General features: G+C 40.8%; 1 protein-coding gene across 2 annotated transcripts in view; it reads right to left on the bottom strand.

The window, feature by feature from the left end:
- Positions 1-490: 490 nt before the first annotated feature.
- NR3C1 (nuclear receptor subfamily 3 group C member 1) overlaps positions 491-26,710 on the bottom strand; it is a 99,797-nt gene continuing 73,577 nt past the window's right edge. For both annotated transcript variants that reach the window (XM_084838778.1, XM_084838779.1), the window contains exons 5-9: positions 25,090-25,368; positions 20,878-21,022; positions 8,490-8,620; positions 7,084-7,241; positions 491-4,820 (exon numbers count right to left, since the gene is read on the bottom strand). In XM_084838778.1, coding sequence (XP_084694904.1) covers positions 4,668-4,820; positions 7,084-7,241; positions 8,490-8,620; positions 20,878-21,022; positions 25,090-25,368 — 866 coding nt within the window. In that variant the 3' untranslated portion in view covers positions 491-4,667. The remainder of the gene's footprint in view (positions 4,821-7,083; positions 7,242-8,489; positions 8,621-20,877; positions 21,023-25,089; positions 25,369-26,710) is intronic.

The raw sequence follows: 26,710 nt of genomic DNA, 5'->3' as shown, positions 1-26,710 counted from the left end.
AGGTGTATGGCAAACGGGACTAATCTCAGTCCTGATTTCTCTACCAATTGCCTTCTTCCCTCCTCTGTTCCTAATACATTGTAAAGTGAAGAGGCTGCACTTTTAAAGGTTGTTGGCACTTGTTTCCACACTTGTGTGCACTTTGTACTTCTATGCTGTTTTCAAGATAATTCAATGTTGCATTTTTGGTTTAATTTGGCTGGCAAGATTGGCAAACTAATCCTAAACACATTTACTTGGAAGTCGGTCCCACAGATTTTAATAGGTTTACTTCAAAATAGGTATGCTCAGGTTTATAGCCTAAGGCTCTCATCCTTTGCCTTACTGATGCAAGAGCTACAAAAAATTCTTCTTTCCAACTGCATGCTCTAACATATCCTGTGAAAGACCATTCCTATTACTTTCCATGTGCAATACAGCATGCATAACTGGGGCTATCCAAATCATTTCCATGTCAGCATGATATGGCAAGGCACTGAAGAGACAGAAGTCAGAATTTTCCCTGCTTTATTTGAAATTCCCCCAGCATGAAAAAGACTAGCCAGACAAAAAACACGTTTTGTTGAATGCGTATGTACTTTAAATGGCTTGTGTTTAAAACCTTAACAACACATTTAAACTGAAAGTTCTTTTCCAGAATCAACATTTGCGTTTTTTAAAAGTGAACTCAAAAGTCCATAAACTGAACAAATACATTAAATCAAAAGAATTAGAGCCTCTTTCCCACCACTAAAGTACTTGTTTGCATGTAGCCAGAGTATTGATTTCTGTATACCTCACTTGTGTTGGTAAACAACCACAGATACTTTGTCAATGCACAAACTGCTAGCTTTCTTAAACTTGGTATCAAGGATGAAAATGTTCAAGACACATCATTTCCCAAGTGTAACTTTCCAAATTTTCCTCCTGCTTTACTATTCAGGAGCCTTTTTGAAACCAAATACTTGAGTCCGTTAGCATAAGCTAAAAACAGGCAGAATACACATTTTCATCCCAATGGTTTGCACACTACTGTTAAAATACTCTCTGAAGCTTAGATAAACTGTTAAACATACATAAAGAGCTTATTCAGTAAGAAAGACAGGTTGCTTACCTGTTTCTGGGTGTTCTTTGAGTGATCATCTGCGCAATAAAATGATCGCGTTCTATGCCTGGGCAGAACATCTTCAGAACCTTCCAGAACACTAGTCAGGAAGCTGGCACTCCTACAGAGAAAGCTCACAGAAACTCATGCAGAACATTCTCAGTGATGCTGCAGCGCAGCAGTCACAAGCGCACTGTGTGGGGAAGGTGTTCATCCAATCCCACCCCGGGCATACAAAATGAGGCTTGTATCTGGCCAAAAGGAAGTGCAGGAGTGCCAACTCTTTGACTAGGGCATGAGAAGTTCCCAAGATGCTGTGTGTAGGTGCACCACCCAATAGTGGGATTGCACAGAAACCACCAAGAATGATTACTGTTATTAAATGTGATACTCCCAAGTATTGACTATAACAGCTAGGGGTTTTCATGTATAAGCCTAACATTTAAAAAGAGGATTAAGAAAAGACAAAAATAGGTCAGGTAAAATTCCTACTTAACCAGGAACATTTTTGTTGAATAATTAGAAATGTATTTAGTAGACTTTGACCAAACTATGTTCTATTATTTACATATTGCTGGTACCTGTATGCATTTTATTGCCAAATTTGTCTTAGCTGTTTTGCTGTGCTCTGTGAGGCTATGTATGAAAATAACCCCAGATATCCAGTGGTGTGAACACATAGGCAAATGCATACATGGACACACTACTTCAGTTTATGTTGTTTGCAGTAGGGGTCAAATATACCTGCACAGCTGCTGCAAGTTTAGTCTTGGAATGTGAGGGGACCAAGGACACAGGCTGGAGCATTACATTCAACTTCCAGCCCATGCTTTTTCTTCCAGCAGTATAACGGATCTGGTTTCAGCCCCAGGAACTCCCATTGAATATGGGCAAGTTCCTTTAAAAATAAAAAAGGAAAGGAAAAACAACAACAGAAGCACACATAATAAAACTAGAGTACCTCTTTAGATACTTCAGAACAATGCTGCCAGGATTAATACTTCCAGACAAACCACAATTTGTATGGGTTACCATTCAAACACATTTGTGACCCCTAGAAAAAATATATCACGTGTCATGATAAAGCAATCTGTCATCTAAAAACCATTCTTATGATACACTATACAAGCTATTTTACAATAATTTGATTAACTGCTTTTAAAGCTGTAGTAGCTCTTCCTTTCTTTTCTTCAAACACTACCAAATTATATTTATCTGAAAGTATAATTAAACAAAAATATATTAGTAGCTTCATATCAAATTTTGATTGTTATCTCTTGTTCGGTTATTAAACCCCATTATTATAATTATTTTTTACAGAAATATTTAGGCCACTTAAGAGCAAAAGTCTTTTTTCTTCTTTCTTTTAGAGTGGCATAGCATTTTACATTTTCTGAAAATTCCTAAAGTGCTCAGAGGATGGGCTACTACAGCTTATAAATTGTTTAAAAGAAAAAAAAATGACAAGGAAAAATTCACAAGACATATATGGTTGTTTTATGGCACACTAGTAGTTTGATACAGAAGGGTTGGAGCTGTACAGAGATTAAGTCCTACTCTAAGCCACAAAATCAGTAGCGGAAACTTCATGTTTTCCAGGAAACAAGGTAGGTTCATTTGGGTGACAAAGTGAAAATGGGTGTATAACCATACACAGGTTTGGGATTTTTATTTTCCACAAGAGTTTTTCTTCTTCTTCTTGTAGTTTGGTCTATTTTCTTCTTCACATAAAGGTAAAAATCTTATTTGAAGTAAAATCTTTTAAGAAACTTTATAAACATTATATATATTGGGCATAATTGCAACTATTTTGTAAATCAATGTTATATGTATGCATTTATATGTAAAGTATGTATACGTGTACATATGTATATGTATGTATGTATATGTGTGTGTGTGTCTGTGTGTGTATGTACATATATGTATGTATGTATTATGTATATAATTCCTGACTGTTGACTGTAGAAGTTAAAAGAAATTTAGCCATCAACTTAAAATGGAGTCAGGATTGTACACGACTGCCTCAATCCAGTGAGTGATCTACAAGCAGAAAGTAGCTTCTTTCCGCTTATTGATCTGCTTTACTGGGAATGCAAAAAGCTGCTGTGAGTGTAGGCCCTGCTGTTCAGGACCCAGGGTACTTCTGCCCTGGACATGCACTGCCCAAGAGATGAACAGCACTGTCAGCTCTAAGTCAGTCCGGGCTCCTGCCACCCACCTTCCCAACAGATTCTCAGACCTAGCAGTACTGATCACAGCTTAGGTGGAAGGGAGAAGACTTCTGTGGAGGCAACTTTGCACTTTTTTGGTGAAAAATATGAATGAGTTACAAATATTGTTCTCCTAATTAAAAAAGCACAGGTTTTGCTGCTTTTCAGTTATGTCCAAGGAGAATAGTAGACATGCCAATTTCTGTGCACGTCATTTTTGTTCTGCACCTTACAGCTGCTCTGGATTGTGGCCACGGTATATATAATATACACTGATATACACAAAGTACACACATATGGCAATAAACTGAGTATGGAAAAAGTTAATTTCTCCATGCAGAAGTAAACTTTTAAACAATAATGCATATTTTCCTGAAGATTTCCTGATGGGCAATCTAGACTGATCTTTTTCCTGTCAATCCAGCCCAAGATCCTTACAATTATGGCTATTGCATTAAATGCAAATGTTTATCTAGGCTGCTTTTGTTTTTAAAGTTTGTGTTCATACACAACTATACGTTTAAGACAGAGCTATTTTCCCAGTAGCTCACATAACAAGTTTGACCAATATCAAAAGTATGCATTTCCAGTGTTCAGGTTAGATTTGGCATACGTTTCAATCCCTATGTCCCTTGAAGGAGGCTAAATTTATAGGACAAATTTAGAAGGGTTACTATGACAGTCTTGATTGGAATAGAAAAGCCAACCTATATTCACATGAATATACTTAAAGATTAATATCTAGAGGTCATTAAGCTATGAGCTGCCCCACTTTAAAAAACAGCTGTACAATAGGCATCTTGAAGTTTTACAAAAATTATGTAAGAAAAAATAAGCAAGCTTAGTTCACTGTATATAAAGTTAAAGGAAATTGCTAAAACCAGACAGTAATAGCTATAAAAGGCACAACTTCCCTTTTCTGATATACAGTTGTAAACTTTCTTCATGTTACATGCATAAATCAAAAATGCTACTTTAACTATACAAAAAATCTATACTAAAACAAAAACCTAGAATATTTTATCCAGCCAACTGCAGAAGTTCCTAGCAGAATGTTGACAATGTAGATTTTGAACTTCACACCACTGCTTTTGGTGCATCCTGTACTGCCAGTATGATGGTATATGTGGAGGAAAAATCCCAAGCCATATTTCTTTCCTTTCCTTCTTCCTGTAATCAGTCAGTTTGAGGCATCTGCTTTTGAAACCTAGGTCTTGGCCCTCTGTAAACCACATGTAGTGCATAATTACAAAACAAAAAGAAGAACACCCAATATAGTTGCAAGGACAAAATTAACAAGTCTTTTAGTTTATAAAAAAGAAGCTATAATCTGACTTTTTTTTTCTTAAGGCAATCTTTCTGTATTAAGGCAGTCACTTCTGATGAAATAAGAGTTTCTTGATATTCCCATTTGAATATTTTGGTAACTGATTGCTGATGATTTCTGCCAACATTTCTGGAAACTCAATACTCATGGATTTATCCAAAAACGTTTGGAAGCAAAAACTTAGAAGATTCTCAACCACCTGCAAATGATAAGAGAGAAGGGTGAAGCCAACTTCCCATGCACAAAAACAAGTGTTGTTGCTTTTCTGCAAAATATTTTAAAAGCAAGACTCATTTATTAGTGCTTCTTTATCTATGGGGTAAGTTCAACGTTACATGAATGGACTTCCATTTGCGCAACAGGAGTTTCCCTTCTCCTCCCCCAAACATACCCCAGATCTGCTCTGGAGGGTCCCCCAACACTCCAGATCAGATCTGGGGGCCTGCAAGGTTTTTTTTTGATGCTCTAGCAGTCTCATTTCCACTGATGTAAGGACACCATTAGATCCAACCCTATAGCAGGAAATATGAAATCCTGAATGATAATAAACATACTGCAGCTCAAATTAAACTAATAAAAATACTGGCTCACTTCAGATATCACATCAAATTACAGTATGTACTAACCAGGGATTGCGCTTTCAAATGTACAGACTAGCTTTGGTTTATGGTTCTTTGTCCACTGTCATTTTCCACCTGCTCAACACTCTACCTTCTCTAGGTACAGTAGCATCCAGAAGCACAGCAATGGACGTAACTATGGCTTGTTAATTTAGAGATCATGTCAACCATAAATTAGCAGAAACCATGGTTTGCAAACCCACCCTAAACTCCAGTTTATGGTTTTAGGGTTATATCCAATTGGTGTTACTCCACTGACAGAATGCTCTTTGATCCAGAGACTTCTGTCAGTGGAACAAGGCAGGGGTGATTTTCAGTGATTCCCCTTTCCCCTCTGCAGTCCCCACACAACCTCACACACTGTCTGAAGGGGTCCCCCAACCCCCCAGAGCAGGCTTTTGGGGGCAAGGGGGAAGAAAGTCACTTCCTGCCTCATTCCGCTGACAGATGCTTCTGCTGTATCAAAGAGCCTTCTGTCAGTGGAGTGACATATTGGATACAACACATGGTATGCTGGCCGATAACAAACTATTGGTTGCCAATTCAATCATCACACTGGGCCATAGTTAAGCTTCCTTCATCGTGAAGCAATACTTCAGTCCCAACAAAAATAGTAAGCTATTTAGATAAAAGCCTTGCTCTGAAGTTCCCATATACTGGTGTTTAACAGAGCAAAGCAATGTTACTAGACTGCAGCATGTAGCGGTTGAAAATTATTAATGCCAACTCAAGAATGGATTGAAGACCACTGCTGGAGTATTTATATATATTACATATCCTGTCCTCTGTCAAAGGCTCCAACTATGTTGTACCAGAAAGGCAGAATGCCACTATCATACACCACCAATGTAAGTATGACTACTCAAAGCCACCCCAAATCACAGGCCTTGAACACTTCCAGAAAACTTTCATACACTAACTTAGGTAGACTGCCGAGGAGAGGTTTCCTTTCCTGTGAGGCAGCCACCAGGACCACCTTTCTTTAGGCAAAAATCATCTTGATTTAGCACATGAAGGATATAGTCAAGAAACCACTTTCAACAAGATAGATGGAAACAGATGGGTCTTTCACATATGCCAGACCCAACCCATTTAGAAGTATATAGGTGAAGCCCAATATCTCGGCAAGTTCAGATGATATGCCGTGGCTCATTGTGGGCATTTAATCCATGATGAGCTACACCGCCCACAGACACCTGCTTGGGGGCTGCTGTGTTGTGCGAACCCAGGGAGCGTGGGTTATGCGAGGGTTAAACAATCCTTGCATATCCCTAAAACAGACCATGGGTTATGTGAGGGTTGTTTAACCCTTACATAACCCATGCGCGCCAGGTTCGCGCAACACAACAACCCCCAAGTGGGGGTTGCATATTCAAAATGGAGGCTGCATGCAGCCTCCAAACAGCACAGCCTCCCTTTGGGTTAATTAACCCACACTGGGCTGTTGTGTCATGTGAACAGCCCCACTAGGTATTTTATATATTTTTGTTGTTCTTACAAAACCCTGACTTTCTTCTCATTTACTCATTTCAAATGATTTCAGACACATTTTAGCTGGCTTGGATTTCTCCATTCTTTGATCAAAGCTGAGCCACCACAAAATGCTGTCGTCTAGTTCCTTTCAGATAAAAGCATCAGGCTTTTAGCAGCAAAAAGCTGTTTTTGAAAGTTTATTAGGGTCTGTGCCCCCCTGCCTTTCCTGCCCACACCACTGAAGAACTTTAACTTAAAATGGCGGGCGTGCCATGTCCAGGTGTCCTTGCCACTGGCCAGATTCTATCTAGTTTTTACTACCATCTGCACAGAATAAATGTAGAGAAGCATATCTGCCCAAAAACTTACATCATGCATGGAGTCCAAAAGTTTTGTCAGTTGATAAAATCGCTGCCAGTTCTGGCTCGAGTTCCCTTCTCTCTTCACTATGGCTTTCCCCAACTCTTTGATGTAGGTCATACGAATTTCATCAAACAGAGCCTGACTCCTCAAGCCCTCCTTGGGAACTAAAATATTGAGACTGGGGTTTTAGAACACTCAATTCTCTATACATCCTACCATGAAATTAAATGTTATCTTTTCATATTCATAACAAATCAAAAAAGGACAGAATCAAGACTTTAAACCGTGGATATCTATAGAGACAACGCAGTGAGTGTGCAGAGCATTTGTACAAGATGAGTATTCTGGTTAGCACCATTTAAAGGACACAAGGTTTGAACTCCAAGATACTGTACTGCAGAAGAGAAAGGCCTGGCCTGTGACAGTGTCCACAGATGAACACATACCCCCAAATTATAGAAAGCTCCAAGCGGCCATGTCCAGCCAGACATATACGCATGATATGACTTAAGTCAAGTTTCAACAGGTCTACTCTAAGTAGGACTATCATTGGTTACAACCCATGGCTGTGGTATTTTGCAACTGTTTCCAGGAAAACATAAATGGCTACTGATTCTCTTATTTTTATTCCTCTGTCTTGCAAGCCCAGACAAGTCAACCTTTCTTCTACTGCATTTTGAAAAAAAAATCTGCAAACTTCTCTTCCATAGACTTATGATCAGATTAATCTCAGTCTGGATGAGGTCTTGCTTGTTCAAGCATTTATTTATAACAGCAGTGGATCTTACGGTCCTCTAGGTCTTCATGCTGGCAAAATCACTTTGGTCCAGCAAAAGTTATTTGTTGACAGTACTCTTAATCACATAATCTTAACACTAAAACATTTTTGTACCATTATGGTGTGTGGGGATTGTCTTTACATACAAAATGTCTTGCATTCACCTTATCAATAAGAGGCGCATTAGCATTGATTGATTGCCCTAAAAATGATGCGGTGTAGCGATAACAAAACTCCCTGTGAACTGCACCGCAGCAAGGCACAGCCAGTGTGGCGTAGTGGTTAGAGTGCTGGACTAGGACTCAGGAGATCCGGGTTCTAGTCCCCACTCGGCCATGAAACTCACTGGGTGACTTTGGGTCAGTCATTGACTCTTAGCCTAACCTACCTCACAGGGTTGTTGTGAGGATAATATGGAGAGGAGGATCATGTAAGCTGCCTTGGGCTCCTTGTGATAGGAAAAAAAGGCAGGATAGAAATGTTGTGAAGAGGATGATAAAAATTTAAGAGGTTTCAATTAGCCTCAATATTTTTCAGTTCACAGTTCAAGTGTCAAAGGAGGAAACACAACTTCAACATTGCAAAAGAAAATACCAAACAAAAAACTATAGCAAGAATACCAATGATCACCTACTTGTAGAGAGAAGCAGCAAAGTTTTCATGCAGAGGTATTCTTCGTATGAAACTTGGAGCCGTGCAAACTCATTAGTAACCATCAGCAAACGTTTGCATTGTTCATACATACAGGGTAAATTCATTCTCTGCCTGAGGAAAGAGCACACACACCCACATCAGTACAAAGGAACCAATTCTTTCCTGTATGGGTTAATTCTAGTACCTAATGAATATCCTGAAAGAGTCAATAAACAAGTCAAATCAAATAGCTTTCTAAGAGCACAGTTGTGTTATCTGGAAGCTTCTTAATGGGATTAATTAACACAGACCTAGAGGTGTGAAGGCTGAGAAATACTTGGAAAATGCTGGAGTTTTCCTCATGCATTTTTTACAATTGGGGAAATATTTCTCCCATATTTTAACCCCCGCCCCCTAGCTCTTATAGTCCTACACAGGCCCTATTCACTTATAACATCACAAACCTTCTCATCCTATTCAAGTTTATTCATTGGTAATTCCTAGTGAGTTTATTTCACATCTTTGGCCCTAAAAAGATCTCTTGAACAGCTAACAAAATGTATAAATACATCAAATCAAGTACAACAATAAATAATAAAAGGAGTTCAACAGCAGCATACCAGATAAAAATGCAGCCAGCAAAACCATAAAAAGAAAAAAAGAGAACCATCTGAGGTGGAAATGGTACTCAAAAAAGCACACCTAATGAAATAGTTTTCAATTAGTACCTGAAGAGGCAAAACCAGGCCTGCTAGGCCGTCCAGGAAAGTGAATGGTGATAATTACCACCCTGAATTGGGTACAGAAGCAAACAGGGAGCCAGTGAAGCTGTCATAAAACTAGTGTTATATGGCCCAAAGACCAAGTCCATATCAGCAGCCTCACCACTGCACTCTGCAGTGAAACTTCTGGACTCTTTGCAAGTGCAGCCTTATAGAAAGATCATTAAAAGTAATCTAATCTTAAAGTGACCAGGGCAGGTATAACTATGGCAAGATCAACTTCCTACAGAAAAGGACAGTTAGCACACCAGACGAAGCAGAGCAAAAGCACTTCTCAACGCAGCCGCCCCCTGCTTATCTAGGTGTAAAGCTGAGAGCATAACTAAACAGCATACCTGTTCCTTCAGGGAGAGTACAACTCCATCCAGAACAGGTTGAACAACCTCTATCTAGATCAGCCTTCTCTCCTACTAACAGTACTTCTGTCTTGTCTGGATTAAGCTTCAGTGTTTTTCTGCGCACAGAATTGAGAACAAAAAGATTCTGCAAGACTATCTGAGGTTGGGTGAGTCTACCTATATCACATTGCATCCATGGGCTCATAACGAAAGCTTGCAAGGAAAACTCTTATGTATTTTGATTAAATTAACTTTGCAAGTCTGAACTGACCTATTCCAAAGACTAAGGCTGCAATCCTATACAAACTTATCTGGGAGTAAGTCCCATTGAACTCAGTGGGGCTTGCTTCTTAAGACATGTACAGGATTGCACTTAATACAAACACTATTTGTATTATAAGCCATCTGAAATAATGATGATGTTGCTTGTACTTTCTCAATATAATTTGCAGAGAAATAACTTTATGTAAGATGGGGGGATTCATTTTCAATTGGTGGTAAATTCCAAAAACTACAAGGTAACATTGGATTGGATACAGAGTTTTATTCTGCCTGTGGGAACATCCTTGAGTAGAGGTCTGCTGAGAATGCCCAAGCTTATGGAACGGCAATTTTAGGGAGAGGCGATTTCAGCTAAGCCCCTCCCTCTGCAGCTCCCAGCTCCCCTCTCTCTGCAGTCCCCTAAACCTCCAGAATGTATTTTGGGGGGACATAAGGGACTGCAAGGGGAAATCAAAGATTGCCTTCTCCCCCATTCAGCCAGCAGAAAAGCTCCACTGGATCACAAACCTCCTACTGATGGAAGGAGCCCTTCTGTCCGCAGGAGGCTTATACTGGATCTAAACCTTTATCTTGATATCAGGCCAGTTTCATGGCAGAACAAGGCACTACTTTCACCCCCTACCCCGTCGCAACTCTGCAGCATCCCCTCCCCAGCCCTTGGGCACTGAGTCCAAAAGCAACCGTTGTGAAGATACGAAGCTGCAAAAATGTGCGAAAGTGTGATTAAATAACTGAAAACACCTCTCTGTGCCTCTGTAACTGCGCAGCTGAGAGGGGATGGGGGGAGTAAAGGGGTGCCACAGAGCGAAACAAACACTACGCACACCTACAACACTCCCACTGCAAAATGTGAAGTCGGTTTGGGGAAGGAACAGATGGCCCACAACTGCAGGGAACCCCTCAGCAACCTCCCCAAATCGTAGCAAAACGCCACCTCGGAAATCCGCAGTTTCCAGGAGAAAACCATGTATGGCTGCCAAGTGGCAACTGCGTCATCTATCCCGAGAGACCTCTACTCGTAAAAGGCTGATAAAAGGCTCATATAGATGGGGCTTAAGACACATTTACATTTCCAGGATCTAGCTGTCAAACAGCACTTAGATACACGTGAACTGAATATCACAATCACCACTACACTTACAATTGCTGTAGTCTCTGACAAAGGGAGAAGCATGAATTGCATACATGTGGGTACGTATACTCCCCCTGCTCCAACTTTAGATATCACACGAATATAAAACCGGCGACTTGAGCATTTTTGTGCTTCCTATTTCCCTCGGTTTCCAAATTGGGCTGCCATCCTATGATCATACCTCTCCTGCTGCAATGAACAGGACTAAAGAGAGCAAGCATCTGGTGTGTATTGTGTTTGTGCAGAGGCTTCTTGAAGCCTATGTAGGTAAAAACAGATGATGTAGGTTTCTACAATAAATATTCTGAAATTATTAATTTTTTTGCTTAACTATCCTTTAGAATATAGAAAACTAACAAATAAGGAGCCTTTTTAAATTACTGTTCCTTCTCCCCAATTCGTACTTTGAAAACAAACTCAAATAGTTTTAATAACATTGTGAAAGGTTTACTCTCTGCTGGTAAAACTGTATTAGGACTGGCAGGGTAAAACAGCTGTCTACAGAAGAAAACTCTGTGGCATTAGTAAACTGCCTTTATGATCTTTTAACTTTAAGAGCTGTGTTTATGGACAACTTCTCCTTTTCTTAAACTATTGTAATGTGGACTCTCCTATATTTTGTGCTTTGTAAACTATTCTGACATACCTTATTAACAGAGCATAACAAAGAATAAAGCTATTTCTTTATTCAGCTACCTGCCATTCATGGAAATAGAATTATGTCCTAAAATTGAAAAAAGAATATACCAGTAGCAAATAATGCCAGTTACTAAAACTGAAATTGCTTAAGTTTTCTTAACACAGCTCAACTCTTGTGTCTGTGTGAAAAATTAAGAGAATTCCCCGCCCCCCCACTGCCCCAATACACTTCCTTAAGCTTTTTTGGTTGGGTATTTTTTATATTGGCAAATTTTAATGGGACAGAAAAAAACAAATCAGTTCACTTTTAGAGGTGTATTTTTTTGAATTAATTCACATTTCATATAATTTTTTTTTCTATTTTCAAAGTTATTTCCTTTTAACATCCTGATGGGGGGTATAGTTATCAGAAAGGCCCACACCCTGCCATATGTTTCTGCTTGAAGAGGATGTGGGGCATAGCTTTGAAGTCTCAAGGTGTGCTAAGCTGCAGGTCATATTTCAGATGCTTTGAAAGTCTGTAATTTTAGGATGCTGTGTAATTACTTGCCACAATTATCATGCAGTGTATACTTTATGTGAGAGTTAGCACAGTTGTCCTGCAATAACTCCTCCCAACTGTTAATGACCCAGATGGGGGGAGGGGCTGGTACCTCCAAAACTGGGGGTTCTACAAGTTATATCCACCTCTGCTAAGCCACACCTTCCCTTGGTTCGACCCACTCAAAGCTGCCCTTCCTGATCCTCCCAGTTCTAGCTATGGAGGCCCTTCCTAAATGGAACCTCAGAGTTCAGAGGGAGTATATCTTTGAATACCGGGTAATGGGGACAAAAAGGGAATTGTGTTCTCCTCATGTCCTGCTTGTAAGCTTCCCGGAGGCACCTGGCTGGCCACTATGGGAAACAGTGTTGGGAGCAGATGGAGACAAACCATTTGCCCATAACTCTAAAGTGAGTATAAGGCAGAGGCATTCTGAGCCACAAACATCAAACCTTTCACACAAACACCCCTTTGCTGCTGCAACACATCCAGCTGTCTTTGGGAAGAACTGTGTGGTGGGTCCTGCCATGACGCCCTAACCCTGGACACTTATCTGCTCTGCTCCAAAAACTGGTCAGCAATGAGCTTGCACTTTGCTCTGCTGCTGAGTCTAAGACAGCCTGAACCTGAGCAAACATCAGGTGTAGGTTCAGGGAGGTGCAAGATGTAAATGTGGAAGCCTGCCGCTGCTGAGACTGTAAATATCATTTGTCAAACATATTTTGTAAGCCACCTGGAAGATCTAAATGGTTGAAAGGCAGGATATCAATCTTAAAATCAACCAACCAAATCAATCACTTTGACTAAAACCAAACTTGTGAGACTGAGACAAAAGATAATTTGCTGAGGAGTACAAACTGAGTATAGGACAGAGGTAGAGTCTCAGCCCCAAACATTAAGACCTCTGAATAATTTCTACTTCCAAAAATTACTACTCCTGACCCAACATTTGTTGAAATGCTATAGTATACCTTACTCTGAATTGCTCCTCACCCACTTCCCATGTTTGCAAAATCAAAAGAAAAAATAAATTCAGGTAGGCTCCCAAAGCAATGCTACACACATTCCTACTTTCACAATGTATGAATATACTGTTGCAATATGTAATGATGACCACTAGGTTACATGGGTTTAAAAAATGGATTAGAAAAATTAATAAAGGATGGACCATCAACAGCTATTATGATAGCTAATAAAACCTCAGTGTTTAGAAGCAACTTATACCTCTGAATACCAAACGGACAACCAACTGGGAAAGGTCACCACCTTCATTACCTTCTTGTGAGTTTCCAGAGGCATTCTACTGGCTGTATTGAAACCGGGATGCTGAAAAAGATGGATCTTGGTCTCACCGTGATAATTTGACTTACATTTAAAGTTGACAGCCACGTACAATGGGAAGATTTTTTCTTAATGAGCACTTCACATTTGGGGGAAGTATTTGATTTTTGTTTTCATAGACTAATTTTTCTTAACCAGTCAACACTAACCATTACACTGTGTTAAGTAGCTGTGTTTTGCTATTAAAGAGTATTGAGAATATGATTTGCTTGTAATTATGGCCCGAAAGCGCACAAGTGAGAATACTTATATAAAATAAACATGAACAGTAAGTGCAACATTCCTGCAGCTAACCTTCCCTTCTAGGAAAATGAATAATTAGTAATGACATGGTGCTACAGCAAATCTGCAACGTAATTACATTATAACTACCCAGCAATTACAATTCCCACTTCCTCCTGTGGCATATGTTATGTGAATATACTTGTTGCTATTCTGAAGTGTGCATACAGCATGGACTAAAAGTCCAAGCAGTGCTATGTGTTCAGAACAAAAGTACAATCTTGGTGGCCCTATTTTTCATTCCCTAAGAACCTACAATTTTATTTTTTAAAGCTCGTCTGCCTCTCCTACTATTTGAGGTGGTTTAGAATGTTATGAGATTAGTAAATCCATGAAAAATACATCTAAAGAAAGGCAAAAAAGCAGGACACACAACATTTTATTAACATCCCTGAGAGGTAAGTCAGGCTAAGAGACACAGGGACTGGACGAAGATCACCCAGTAAATCCAACAGCACAGTGGCAATCTAGAACCAGGAAAACTTAGATTAATTCTCTGTCCACTACATCATACTGGTTCCTTGCTTAATTGTACTATTTATACAGGTTGCAGTACTTAGCTCTTGTTGATGCAGCATTTTTGTTACCTTGGCAAAACAAATATGTTGAAGAACAGACTATCAGTACATATTTTTATACTCTTAGGTTAATTATCTGAAATCATTATCTGCTTAACAGACAAATAGCTATATTTCCTTTAGGAAAATCATTACTAAACCAATATTTACCCATAGGCTTCAAGGTAAAGTTGTAAATGAGAGATTAAAAGGATTTACATTCTGCAACGCTGAATGATGGGAGTTGGGCTGCGCTGCATACCACATGCATGTCTCACAAGATGCAGTAGCCTAATTCATATTTCCTGTTTATCTTTTGTTTCTCTTTAAATAATATTTCAATCCAAGTCAAAGCTTTGTTGTGGGATTCTAAGGAACAGCACTGGGATAGAAGATCAGCTCAATTATTGGATCTATGACTGATTCAGCAAATACTATTATGGACTGATGTATTAATTGGGGTTCAGAATAGTAACTGTTTTCACGGTGTAATTCTGGGGTTGGCAACACAGTGTCCCAGGGTACCACAGCAACCCCAGGCACTGTCCTTGGTACCTGCTGAGGTCCTTCCCTTCCTGATTTTTAACTCTTTAGGGGAATTTTGTTTTAAAAAAACCAATGCGTTGTGTAGCTGGAAAGTAGCAGAGCTCCTAACTTCAGCTGCCCTGCCCTCCTCCTTTCCCAAAATGCCTCTGGGCCCCACATGGGCCCACAGCATTCTTCAGAGGAAGTAAAAGTGCAGGCCGCTGGAGGCCAGAGCTCTGCTGCTTTCCAGCCAGCTAAAACTAAAAGGGACATCGATCCCATGATAGCCCTAATAAAGCAAAAACTTTGGGACATTTCCTTTCAAGACTATTCTGCTTGCCTGTATACCAATCTGGAGATGGAAACTGGGGGAACATATTCTCTTGTTCTGCAATTTCTACATTGGAGCTAGGCAGCAACTGATTGCCCCTTTATTGGCTACTTTACCAGTAAGATCATCTGCCTGGAGTGCCATTGTTTAGCAGAAAGGTGGGACATAAATATAAATAAACATATTTAATTCTATGTTAAATATCTGCTGTCAGATAAATCCCATCAGTAATATTAGCTGTCACCAATTCTTGTCAGTAGAAATGAGAACAAGGATGCAATTATGTGATGTTAGAAGGTTGTTTCTGGGAAGCTATCTCAGGGTATCTGTTTCTGAATAGTTGTATGTTTGAGTTGATGTTATTTATGCTGTTATATTTTGTTTTGTAAACCTATTTTGAACTGCTTTTATCCCTAGTCTGTTGATTGCAATAAGAAGAAGTGAAATTGACCTGACTGAAAGGACCAGGGAAAAAAAACCTCTGCTGATAGGTAAGCTTGTAGGACTGAAGAAGGAAGCGAGGAGTGAACTGGGGGCCAAAAGGGTAGATGGGGGCAGCCGTTTTCTTCCCATACAAGTTCCCTGGAAGGGACAGGACCCCTTGCTCTCAGGGGCACTTGCAACTTCAGTCTCAACACGCACGTCAGCAGCTGCACTTTCTAGCTGTTTTGAGTGGCTATTACTGGTTTTAAAAATTATTTTAAGGCAGCCTCAGACCACACCTTGGGATCTGAATACCAAAGAAGAACTATGTTCGGATCTGTTCAGCAGGCGTGGATCAGATGAGAATATGGAACCCATCCTCATTCTGTGATACATGAAATGCATCGAGAATTTGGGAGATTGCTTTCTAATCAGGTGGCTGAGTCCAGAACATGAGTTCTGAGCTTGTGTGCCTTGAATTAACAGAGAGGGTGGACCGAATCAGTTAATTGGAGTTGTACATACTTCCCTCACTCCCCATAAAAACCTGGTGTGTCTACGCATGCACATGAGGAAGAGACGGAAGGCAAGGCTCTGTTATGCACAATGAAGATCCCTGCCGATTATGTATAGGTGCAATTCAACTTGCCCTGTCTGCATTGGCATCCCTGGACTGCCATCACTTTTTTTGAGAGAGATTCACAAGTATGTGAAAAACAAGCCTGTTTCAGAAACTCACATTTGAGCCAATAAAATGGAGGGGAGTAACTTGAGAATCAATTCTACTCTTGATTTTGGGGGGTATGCACCTTATATCTACTTATATCTATGTGAGTTGTTTGGTAGCTGAGAGGAAAGAAGGACAATGTACTGGAAAAAGGAAATGTGGTTTTGAGACCCACACTGGGAAGATACAAAAGTGTAAAGCCCACCTCTGGATTTGCTGTAGCTCAGTAGCAGAGCACATGCTTGGCATGCAAAGGCTCCCAGAGTCAGTCCCTAGCATCTACAGGTAGGACTAGAAAAGACTCCTGTCAAACCATGAAGAGCCACTGCCAGACCATGTAGAGAGTACTGAGCTAGATGAACCAATGGTCCCACGGCATAAGGCAGCTTCCTCTCTTCCTTTATCTCATGGCTTGACCAAAAAATCCCGATTCCTTTTAGGGCTTCCTTGTCTACCTGTACTTAAGAAATACTATCACAAAAAGAGTAACAGTAAAAATCAACTATTGTGTTTGATCACTCAGTCTAGAAATATTTCACTGTTCGGACGCAATATGGGGATTTAAGTTATAGCAGAGAAATAAAATAAAGGAAATTCCACATCTTTCATGGCAGAAGCAGGGTGGATAAAAATCAATGATTCCCCACCCCAATAAAAAGATGCATTTCTAAATTTTAAATTGGATTTTTAAAAAAGTAAATACCAAGTTTCTCTTAAATAACAAGTAGGTTAATATGAACTAATCTGGATATAAGCATGTTAGCTCAACAGTTAATCTAAATTCAACAGATGCTGCTACCACATACACTGAATTTTGAGGCTTTTCTATATAAATGAAGGATCAATTTGATTCATTTTTCGGATATGAATATTTATACACAAAATACAGGCATTTCATTTTCACCTCATAAAAATAAACCGCTCTAGTTTGTTCAATAACTATCAGACTTTACTTCTACCAATCAGCATTTCATTTTTGTTTGTTACTTTGTTTTTGTGAGGATGGGGCTAGGCGAAGGCAGAGCGGAGCAGAAAAGGCGCAATACTGTGTGGAAGGCAAAATTGTCAAGTGTGCAGGTTCTTACAGTCCCATATTTAACTTCACAAACTGTCATCGCTGCTGGTTGTAAGAAAGACCCTATGTGGAAATATTTTTGAAGACATTCCTTCTATAGGGCAGGATCTAATCCTGCATGTCCTGCATACAGGGCCCACTACTGCTTCCGGTCCACACGCTGCCAGCTCTGCCAGTCCCCTTACACAAATGGTCCCCACTGCTTGCGCAATGGCAATTTAGTGCTTCTGGGGGCAAGCCCCAAAACGAACAAAAAAAATCATTTTAGGCTTGTAGCTGCTGGAGCACTCTAGTAAAATTCTGTCTATTTGGGGGAATAAGACTATAAAACACTTGAGAAAGTAGCTTCTGGAGGGCCAAGAATATCAAGATCATAGTAGGGCATTTAGGTTCACTGCAAACCTGGTCTACCTATTATCCATCTTGTTGTTTCTTACAGTAAAGACATTTCATGAAATCTGCAGCAAGAACCCACAGGGCTACATCTATTGATGAAAACATCCCACAATGTCTGAATACTCTAGCATTTTACAAAGCCTCTAGCACAGAAACACTGCTAAAATTTAATTAGATGTGCATTTGAGGATGGGCCAAGCAATTCAAAGTCACAGCTTTGCTAGCCTGAGTGAGTTTGGATGGGGAAGAACTGGTGGTGGAGGGGTGCGCGCACGCGCAACAGGTACATTTCTGGAGACCTATGGTCTAGGTCCACTGTTGCTTGTCTTTCCACTTGTGATAAGACCCAAAACGGGGTTTTTTGGGGTGTTGGAGATACCTTTGGATCCAAATTACCTTAATTTTCCTAAGAGGCCCCAGGACTGGGCCCCTCAACTTTGCCACCCAGAGCTAGTGTAGTTACTTCCTGCCACCACTGAAACTAACTTGGGGAATAAAAGAAAAAGAACCAGTGAAGTCACTGGAGGAAAATCCCCCCCCCCCGGATTTGCCCTGGCTGGTACAAACCAGCAGGTCTCTGAAAGCTGTAGTTCATGAGACTTCACACCCCAATCAGTCTTGCTCTTTAAATCTATCAATTCAGAGCTCTCAAGAAAAAATGGCTTTCACACATGTTTAAAATACAGAAATAATTTATGTTTAGGACCTACCGATTAGTTACTTATTTTATCAAAGCATTTTTCAATTGTGCACCATTACCCAGTGCCACATAAATGCCACTGCTGCATTATTAGGATTCTGCATTGCAGTATCACATACACAGCACTATTAGTGATGTCACCATTGATTAAGTAAAGCACATTTTGTAGAGAGCATCTGAAGGCAAGAGCTTACTTAGGAGATGCAAGGACATTTAATGCTCTTAACTTATTATGATAAAAGGATTCACAGATGTAAAAATGGGGTCAAGGTATCCAGACCAATATCAGTTAACAGTTGTCAACTAACAACATGCTATACAAACAGCATGTGAATGATATGGAACAATTATTATTACATTTTATACTGGCAGCTCAAACCATCAGTGTAAATTTGAAAAGTAGAATTAGATTTAAAAAACAACTGCAATCACGCATAGTAACCATAAAAGACAAATCAGTTTTATAATCAACAAGTGAGGTCTGCAAAAAATGTCATAGGTGGAAAGGGACTTCAGGTGTGTGTGTGGGGTAACGTAAGAGGAAATGCCTCCTTTGGACATGCATGTGTAACCTTCAGCCCTGTCGATTTTTGGAATATGGGGGAACAGATGAGTGTCATGCTAGTTGCTTTATACCCCTGAGGTCCCTTCTATAGGGACCTGTTACACATGGCGCATCTGCTTTACTATTAGAGGGAATGACTGATTGTAATGCAAGGCAGCAACTGCCTGCACCTATCAGTATAATAGGCACCTTGACTCCTGTATAGCTGCTTAGCAAACAGTCTCAACCCTATTCTGCTGTTTTACTATTGGATGATACCATAATGAGCAAAAAACCTTTCAAAAACCAAAAGAATTGTATATTTTGCTCAACAGAATATTGAACAATATTTGACCATTATCAAATAGGGACTTTATTGGCAATATCTGTCCGATCAACTGATGGGTGTTCCTAACCCTAGTACTTACATAACATCTGTTCAAAGTATTTTGTTTGCACATTTAAAGGACCAAAATATGGAGCTGCGGTATTTTAACACCTGTCTTACTGAGAGCCATCTTCACCCTTCCTGCCATGGGCCTCAACATAAAGGCAAAAGTAACCTAAAAAACGGTTCCTGTCAGTCTGCATATCGCACCTTTTGCCTTCCTTGTAGTGAATTCAGTCAAATGGGAGTGCTACCCAGTACAACTTATTGCACATACTAATTAGTACCGGGGGGGGGGGGGGGGAGGCAAACTGCTGTCAGTGCAAGAACTGGGTGGCAGGATATGCAAGTGATCAGCATGACATTTTGGAAACGTAAAGGATTAAGTTAGCTTGGCATTAATTGACAATGCTAGAACTATATTGCTTTTATGCTGCAAACCCATTTAAGATTAGCCTTTTCTTTATTTAGGGTATTTCATATTCTTTTTTTCCTCCAGAGAGGTCAAGGTGGCATACACCTCTGCCCCAATTTATCCTCACAACTACCAGGTGAGGTAGCTTAGACTTTGTGACTGAGTGGGGATTTGAACCTTGGTTTCCCCAGTCCTAGTCGGATGTTTAATTTATATGTAGGTGCAAAACTGCCAAGATGTTTACTACCTCCCTCATAATATTAGAACCTGGGGCCATCCAACGAAGCTGAATGGTGGGAGATTCAGGACAAGTAAAAGGAAGTATTTCTTCACATAGTATATAGTTAGACTATAGAATTCACTACCACAAGATGAAGTGATGGTCATCAACTTGGATAACTTTAAACGATTAGACAAAAATATGGAGGATGAGGCTATCGATGCCTACTAGTCATGACGGCTGTATATTACCTACAGTATCAGAAGCTATATGCCTCTCAATAAAAGTTGCTGGGGAACACAATAGGAGTTTGCTATTGAATGTGGTAACAGAATCCTGCACAAGATAAGCCTTTTGTCTGATCTAGCAGGGCTCTTCTTATGAACTGTATAACCACTACAACAAGCGCTTCTCATCTTGATGAATTACTGTTTCACAGGAAAAACTTTTTAGGGGAAAACCCACACTGTAATAGTATCAGTTTTGCCAAGCTCCATATACTTATAGTCATTCATAACTGACAGCAACACCATTTAAAAAATGTCTTCAAAGAAGCAAAAGGACAAGCATTCCTCTTGTTCTATGAAGTTCAGTATAACTTAATGAAATACTCAAAAACAATGAAGAGGAAATTGATTTTACAAGCTAATTTTTAGCATTATAATCGTGCCCTAATTATAAGAACACAAATTATTTCTAGAAGTTTAACCAAGTTTTAGAAATGCAGAGAAAATGATCCAATATTACTTACTCATTAATGATCAAATCTGGTGCAAAACACAGCAGGCTCCCATTAGACTGTTTATATGATCTCCATCCTAAAGCAAAAGACATCAGAAACATCCACGAATACTGCAGAAGGGTCATTTGGTCATCCAGATGCAAGTTTCTGAAACCTGATTGGAAAAAATACATACTCTAGTACAGATCCTGTCATAATTAAAGTACTGCTCGTCCAAAGTATTGTTTTGAATTTATAGTTCAGAATGATATCTTGAGGCGGTCCTAACTGAGTTAAACTGCAACAAAAAATCTATCAAGAGACATTATATCTCAAGGAATTTTAATCAAATGGTAATGCTAAGTGGCAAAAGCGAATATTAATAGCAGTCCATTAACATTTGTCAATTCTTTCTTTCTATCCATCGATAGATCTATCCAATTTATATCCCACCCTTCATCATCAAATGATTCCAGGGCAGATGACAATCCATAAAACAGCATTATAAAACTAATACAAATGTACAGCAACTGATCAATATATTAAAAAAATCATATACACTCGCTGTACGTAGGCCCAACCATCTAATCAAACGGCCTGTTGAAAAAGAATTGTTTTCACCTGGCGCTGAAAGCTGACCAATATTGGTGCCAATCTGATCTCCAGGGGGACAGCATTCCATAGCCCGGTGGGTCTCATTTCATGGGCAAGACGATACAGGGAAAGACACTCCTTTGGGTAGCCAATTCCTAAGTTGCATGTCAAAACTAGAACCCTGAATTGAGATCGGTGACAAATAGGCAGCCACTGCAATTCTTTAAGGACTGGTGTATATGGTCTTGCACAGTTGAATCCACCAACTGCGGCGCGGCTGCTTTTTGCATAAGCTGCAATATCTGAACCACAGCCCCACATAGAGAACTTCATGATAGACTAAACAGGAGGTTATCAGGGCATGAATTCCTGTGGCCAGGGAATTCCTGTCCAGGAATGACCATAGCTGGCAAACCAGCTGTACCTAAAAAGAAGCACTCCATACCACTGCAAGCATGGGGGCCTCCAGCAACAAAGTAGAATAAAGGACCACCCACAGACTATGAATCTAGTCCTTCAGGGAGAATGCAACCCCATCCACAGCAGGCCACTCCCCTAACTCCCAGACCCGAGAACCACCAATCCACAGTACCTACTTCTTGTACAGATTCAACTTCAGTTTATTGACCATCATCCAAACTATCACTGTCCCCAGGCACCTTGCCCCAAATCCCAATGACCACTCCCAATAGTTAAACAACATGAGGGACAAGATGGCACCTTGTGGGACCCCACAGCACAACTCTCAGGGGCCAAGCAGAAATCCGCCATCACTACTTTCCAAGAGCAGCCACAGAGGCAGGAGCAGAACTACTATAATACCGTGCCTCCACCATAAGGACAAATGACACGGCAGCTAAATGTTACAAAGCCCTGACAGCCTCTCTACTTTTCAAAGCATCCTTGAGAAGAGGGGATTTGCATGGGAGAAGGGACTGGAGGGAAGGGTATTTTAAAAATCCTTTCCCTTCCACACTCCTCTCCCACTTCACTGCTTCAGTTCCACATTTATTTTACATATGCATGTCTGGAACACTAGCAAGGGTAAAAGTAGTATGGGGCAGGGGGAGATTTTTAAAGGAAAATGAAGGGTTAAGTACTTCTTTCTCTGTTGCAAATAATTTCCTTCTGAAGGCATCTGCAAGGAAGAAGAGGTCATGGGCCCATCATTATATATGGCTGTGGTGTGATGTGTAGTTTGCCTCCAAGTTTCAACCCATTATAGAAACCACAGTCATTAATTGTTGTTGTTTATTCATTCAGTCGCTTCTGACTCTTCGTGACTTCATGGACCAGCCCATGCCAGAGCTTCCTGTCGGCCGTTGCCACCCCCAGCTCCCCCAGGGTCGAGTCTGTCACCTCCAGAATATCATCCAATCATATCGCCCTTGGTCGGCCCCTCTTCCTTTTGCCTTCCACTTTCCCTAGCATCAGCATCTTCTCCAGGGTCTCCTGTCTTCTCATTATGTGGCCAAAGTACTTCAGTTTGGCCTTTCATATCATTCCCTCAAGTGAGCAGTCTGGCTTTATTTCCTGGAGTATGGACTGGTTTAATCTTCTTGCAGTCCAAGGCACTCTCAGAACTTTCCTCCAGCACCACAGTTCAAAAGCATCTATCTTCCTTCGCTCAGCCTTCCTTATGGTCCAGCTCTCGCAGCTATAGGTTACTACAGGGAACTACGGTGATATTAACTGATAACAAAACTATGCAGAAGTGCAACACTAGAGATCCCAAACTGTGCTAAATGTTACTGTACATAAAGTGCCATTGTGAGACTGAAGGACTATTCTCTATCCTTCAAATTTTGCTACAGAAGTCTGGTTTAAATTTGCAAGCCCACAATATAAACATAGATGAATAAAGCACATGTTTGTGCCTTATTTTTACACATTCCCACTCTCAAGGTTTTTCCCCCACTTGGGGGGGCGGCAGTGCAGCTTCTAAAGTAAGAGTGTATATATGCATACACACACACACACACACACACACACGTAATTGTGATTAACAAACAGATTTCAATTTAACAAACAAAACATTTTGGCACTTGTGTGTGTGTGTGTGTGTGTGTGTGTGAAATGAAAGTACCAGAGGCCAAGCCCTCAAAATCTGGCTGATTCATCTTAATGTGTGAAATGCAGCCCTGTGGCATAAAGCCTCACAGGCCTTTTTCCTCCTCACATGGAGGCAGTAATGGAAATATGTCATATTAATACTACTACTACTGCTGCTGCTGTAATTTCTTCCACCTTGGCCAGTGCAACAAGGATAGAAGACAGGTCTCTTCTGGAGGGATGTATCCAGAAGGTGGGGGTGGGGGACTCCTGTACTACCACATGACATTGGCCTTTGGGGTGCTAACTTGTCCCCCATGCTTTTTCACATCTACATGAAGATTCTGGGAGAAATTATCCAAAGGGCTGGGCTGAAGTGTCATTAATGCAAACACCATGCAACTCTACCACTCAGATGGGGATGCGCTCCCTTGGAAGGAACAAGTGTGCAGTTTGGTGGGAGTGGGTCTTCTGGACTCAGCTACATCTAGGGAAGCACAGGTGGCAGTTATCAGGAGTGCTTTTCGTTGCCTTCAGTTGATTTGCCAGCTGCATCATTATCTGTGGAAAGCAGACCTTGCTACAGTAATCCATGTCTTAGTTACATCCAGAGTAGACTACTGTAAAGCATTCTACATGAGGCTGGTGGTTTGGAAGCTGTAGTTGGTGCAGAATGCAGCTGCCCAGTTGCTTGCAGGAGCTAGATGATCAGAGCATGTAACAGCAGTGCTATACCAGTTACACAGGTTGTCACTATGTTTCCAGGCCAAGTTAAAGTGCTGGTGATGAGCTTTAAAAGCTCAAACAGCTTGTGATCAGATTACTTGCAGATCACCTGTACCTATCAGTTAGTTCTTATATGAACCTGTCTGGGCCTAACCAATAAGATTTGTTAGGTTTACAGGCACAAGACAGAGGGCCTTTTTTGTGATGGCCCCATCCTTGTGAAATGCCCTATCACTGGATGTGCACATGGCTCTCTTCCTATTTTTAGAAAGGCCTTAATCGCTTAGATATTCCAGTCTGCTTGGAATGGATGTCCGATTTTATTTTATAATTTTTACAGTGGTTGCTTTCTAAAATATTTTACAGAGCTGTTTTAGTTAGTTACATTTTATATTTTACTTTGCAAACTCCCCTGAGGCGGCTTCGCCTTTTAAGGTGGTATAAACATATTTAAATAAAGAAATAAATAAAATTTCCTCTAAAAAATATCATATGGTAGTCTTCCTTAACCTCTCACTGTAACTGTTGATACTACATGGAGCTGGAGAGCCTAAAGCAGGCATGTAGCTTTCCACATGTTGGCGGACCACAACTCCCATCAGCACTAGGCAGCACAGACAAAGGTAAGGGATGATGGGAGTTGTACTCCAACACCATATGGCGGGCCACATGTTCCCCATCCCTGGCCTAGAACAAGGCTGACGAAAAAGAGAGTGGTCTGGTCTGTTTGGGCCCCAACCACCTCTAGCAGGCGGCCTCCAACAGATTACCCCCAAGGGAATCCAGTCCTTGACAGAAAAGAGGTTCCCACAGCCCTGGTCTACATTAATGGAACACATTACACTCACACATATATATGTACTTACTTACCTGGTATTGCCTTTGCCCATTTCACTGCAGCTACCACTTGTCTTCCTCCTAGCATGTTGAGAGTTGACATTATACGCCAGGTTGTGTCTGGTATTGTGCTGTCATAGCCTGAAAACATCACTTCTGGCTCGATAACTTCCAGCAGGGAAACTAAGGTAGGAGTTAGCTGTGGCAGGGAGGCAGGAACTATTGCCTTGGTTACAGGACTTTCAGCAGTGTCCCTCCCTGCAGTCATGCTGGATTGCTGAATTCCTTTTATTTTCTTCTTTGTCTTTCGTGCTAGAAAGTTTTTAGAAAATGAAAATCAAATAACACAGAAAAGTAGAAAATGCTGTTGACACAATGACCTGGTTCACACATCATGCTAAGCCACAGTAAGTTGTCTCTATGGGCAGTTGCAGGGTGGCTTAGCGTGACATCTGAACTCGGTGTGGCTTTTCTGTCATGGGTTTTTTGCAAACAAGTCACTCTGAGAACTCATGGCTTGTAGTAGGGTTCCTTAGGGTGACTTGTTCTCGGGGTGGCTTGTTGTAATGTCTGAGCCCTGGCAGAGTCACTTCAGCGTGAGTTGTTTAAAATGGTGAGAGAGCCGCCTGGCAAGAGTGGTGAAAAACTATGCCGGCTGCTCCTCACAATCTTGCTAGTGCAGCCACCATCCACCCTCCTCGTCTGCTGTCAGTGTCTGCCCCTTCACTGATATTGCATTGACATTTGGCAATGCCCTTATTGTGTTAGGAGCCCTTCCTTTCTGTCCTTAAAAATTGCACAAATGGCTTTGGGTCCCTGCCCCTTTGGTCCTGCACAAGTGCGCACATTCACAGGACTACAGGAAGTCATATTTTTCCTATTTTATTCCCATGCTTTCATACTGATACAACTTAAGAATGTAAACTGCACTCATGCAAATGTGTGCACTTGCAAGAATGAAGTGGGGTGAGGAACCTGAATCCATTTGCGTGAATTTGAAGGGCTGAAAAAACTATCGATCCCATTTGCACAAATTTTAAGGTCCAAAAAAGGAAAGAAAAAGATTGCCAACATTAAAATTGGTCAGAAAAGGGGTTACAATCAGAGTGGGGGGGGGGAGTTTTCCTCCATAGGGAAGATGAGGTTCCGAGATTTTGTGCTTTGCAACTTGTAGATTTGATAACACTGTAGCTATCGCTGTGGGGTGGGGGAGTTCTCAGCTGTTGGGAATATGAGGATCCAAGAGGGGTTGTGCTGCAAAGGCAGCTGGGATATGTGCCGGACATGGGCGGGAGGACAGAGAGGGAAAGAAGCCATGCCAAGCTGTCATGCGATCGTCTGTTGGGAGTAACATAGGTTGTTCAACAAACAAACAACCCATGGTGGCTTATTCTCAGGGTGACTTAGTGTGATGTGCAAACTTGCCCAATGAATGCCATCTTTGTGAGCCACTAGCATCCAAAGGAATCCTTAACGTCTTATTTGTATGAGTCAAAGATGAAAAAGTGGATGAAATGTGCAAAGAAATGACAGCAGTATATATGGGGAGATTAATGAAGAATCTAACTGAGCCAAAGTTTTGGGATCCGGTGGTTTCAATATGGCTTTCCCATGGTACTTAATCATGACAACAGAAATAAGAGACAGCATAACT

This window comes from Heloderma suspectum, chromosome 2 (assembly GCF_057233095.1).
Source record: "Heloderma suspectum isolate Gila_16-S chromosome 2, 16-S_ref, whole genome shotgun sequence".
Taxonomy (NCBI): Eukaryota; Metazoa; Chordata; class Lepidosauria; order Squamata; family Helodermatidae; genus Heloderma; species Heloderma suspectum.
This window is presented reverse-complemented; position numbering and strand designations above follow the sequence as displayed.